We start from the raw sequence: 2,116 nt of genomic DNA on the forward strand, positions 1-2,116 counted from the left end.
TCGACAAACGAAGGAATTTCCTTGTAGGCCTATAACATATAACCCATTCGGAAAAGTGTGAAACAACTAAAGAGACGAGAAAATGTTACAAGACTACTTTTACTGCTTATTCTTATAGTCTCGTTACTTATGAGATGGTATAAACATTTATTGTGCCAATTAAAATGAAATTGAAATCCGAAGCGAAGCGGTCTAACGGACCTGTGTTGACAACTGAGAGTGGATAATTTCTTAATGCCTTTGTAATTATATTTATTCAGTTGTGTAACTCTTCACAAATTGCCCTCTGTCACAAATCAAAGTGAAAATTATTTCTACTTTTGCTTCTCTCATACCATAAATGAGTCTATGCTGTTAATGTAACCCGAGAAATTAGTTTCACTTGGAAACATCTGCAGGTTCCATTCATATTATTGTTTCCACAACTATTTTAAAACGGTATTCAAGTTCAAATTGCTCTTGAATAGGAATTCCTTTTTTATGTCACGTCATATGCTGAAGACATGGGGGAGGGCTTGTCTTAGCAACTCTCTTGCTTTGCTTCAATATTTTTTCGTTTTCTTGTAACTCACTTCGAAATTGTACTTTATTTGCTTTCTCGTAATTTACTTTATGTCTAAATATGAACAACATTTTCTTCATAGTAGCCTATCCTCGATTTATTTTCCTTCCACCTATGTGTCTCTGTCTTGTACAGTTAACTGTTTCTTCTCTAAAGTAACTACCTTTCTGTAGACAGACTCAAGCTCTTCGTGCATTCATGAAAATCAGAAACGGAAAATTCTGGATCTGTGAAAGTGACCAAGATGAAATTCGTTTCAAGGTAGTACTGCCAGCATTACTTTCCATGCTTAACAGGCACAATAAAATTATATCATTACTGAGAACAGCAGACTGTGAGCAACGGCTAAATTCGCCCCAGTTAATGTAAATACAGAAATTTACCATCGTAACCACAACAGGTGTTGGAGGGAGGAGATGTCATGCAGGAGATGTGGGGCTACACCAACACGCCCATGGGCTACGACCAGGCCCCTCTCTGGCAGACTGTCTTTATGCCTGGTAAGGGCAGTGACGCCAGGGCTGCCAGAAGGCCTTCCCACCTGAAGGAGGTCCGAGAACAGTTCCCTCATCAGAGCTACCTCGTCATGCCCGTCCACCACTCCTTCATCGGCGGTCCAACGATGGCTTTGATCGTCCAGAGGCTCGTGGAGCTCCTGAATGACGTGATCGCAGGCCGCCCCATCGACGACTCGCGGCAGATCGGAGAGCTGGTGCCGTCGACGGAGATCGACGCGGCGAAGCGCAGGATCCGGGAGGAGTTGGAGAGGGAGCCGGCACGTCTGGAGGCCATGAGGGAGGAGATGGTGGCCTGCGACTCCGAGCCGATCCTACTGAAGGCGTTTCCGAGGCCTGGGGGCGTCCCCTCCTCCGGCCACGTCTTCAGGGACGTTAGCCCGGCACTCCTTCAGAAGTTCACTGCCAAGTGCAAGTCCGAGGGCGTGACGTTCAACAGCGGCCTGCAGGCGGCCATCAACACGGCACTGGTGGAGACTGTGACAGAGGCCGGCCTGCAGCAGGACGCCTTCAGCCTCAGCATCAACCTCGCCACCGACGTCCGCCGCTACATGAGCAGGAACCCCCTGGAGGTGCTTGGCCTGCACGTGCGCCCTACTGTACACCGCGTGGTCACACCTGCACGCGTGCGCGACCACTTCTGGCACTATTGCAGGGCCATGCACGGGTCCCTGTCGGGTCTGATCCGCTCCGGCCTGGCCCTGCAGCAGGAGGTGGTACGAGAGATGACACAGCCGCTCATTGACCCACACCGATACTACATGACACCCCCGCCAGTACTCAGAGACTACGGCCTCGCCAATGTGGGCGACCTGACTACGTTGATAAGGGGACAGGGCGAACACCTCCAACTGACGGACATCCTCATGGCTTCATCTGCTCACCGTTTCCTCTTCATGATGCTTCATCAGATCTACACATTCCGCGGTCACTGCCCTTACTGCGTCAGCTATGACACGACCTACATGACTCACGATACAGCCAGTTTGATTGCAGACAAAGTGTTAGCAACAGTCGCGGACGTTTGCAAATAACTGGT

At 49.2% G+C, this 2,116-nt stretch overlaps 1 protein-coding gene across 1 annotated transcript in view; it reads left to right on the forward strand.

Moving 5' to 3' along the window:
* Positions 1–2,116, forward strand: part of LOC119594662 — a gene marked incomplete at its 5' end in the record, with an annotated part of 5,696 nt that overhangs the window by 3,219 nt on the left and 361 nt on the right. Inside the window, 2 exon segments of the mRNA XM_037943716.1 lie at positions 736–823; positions 963–2,116. Of these exon segments, the coding sequence (XP_037799644.1) occupies positions 736–823; positions 963–2,111 (1,237 nt within the window). The 3' untranslated portion in view covers positions 2,112–2,116.

This window comes from Penaeus monodon, chromosome 34, assembly GCF_015228065.2.
Source record: "Penaeus monodon isolate SGIC_2016 chromosome 34, NSTDA_Pmon_1, whole genome shotgun sequence".
In the NCBI taxonomy this organism is placed as follows: Eukaryota; Metazoa; Arthropoda; class Malacostraca; order Decapoda; family Penaeidae; genus Penaeus; species Penaeus monodon.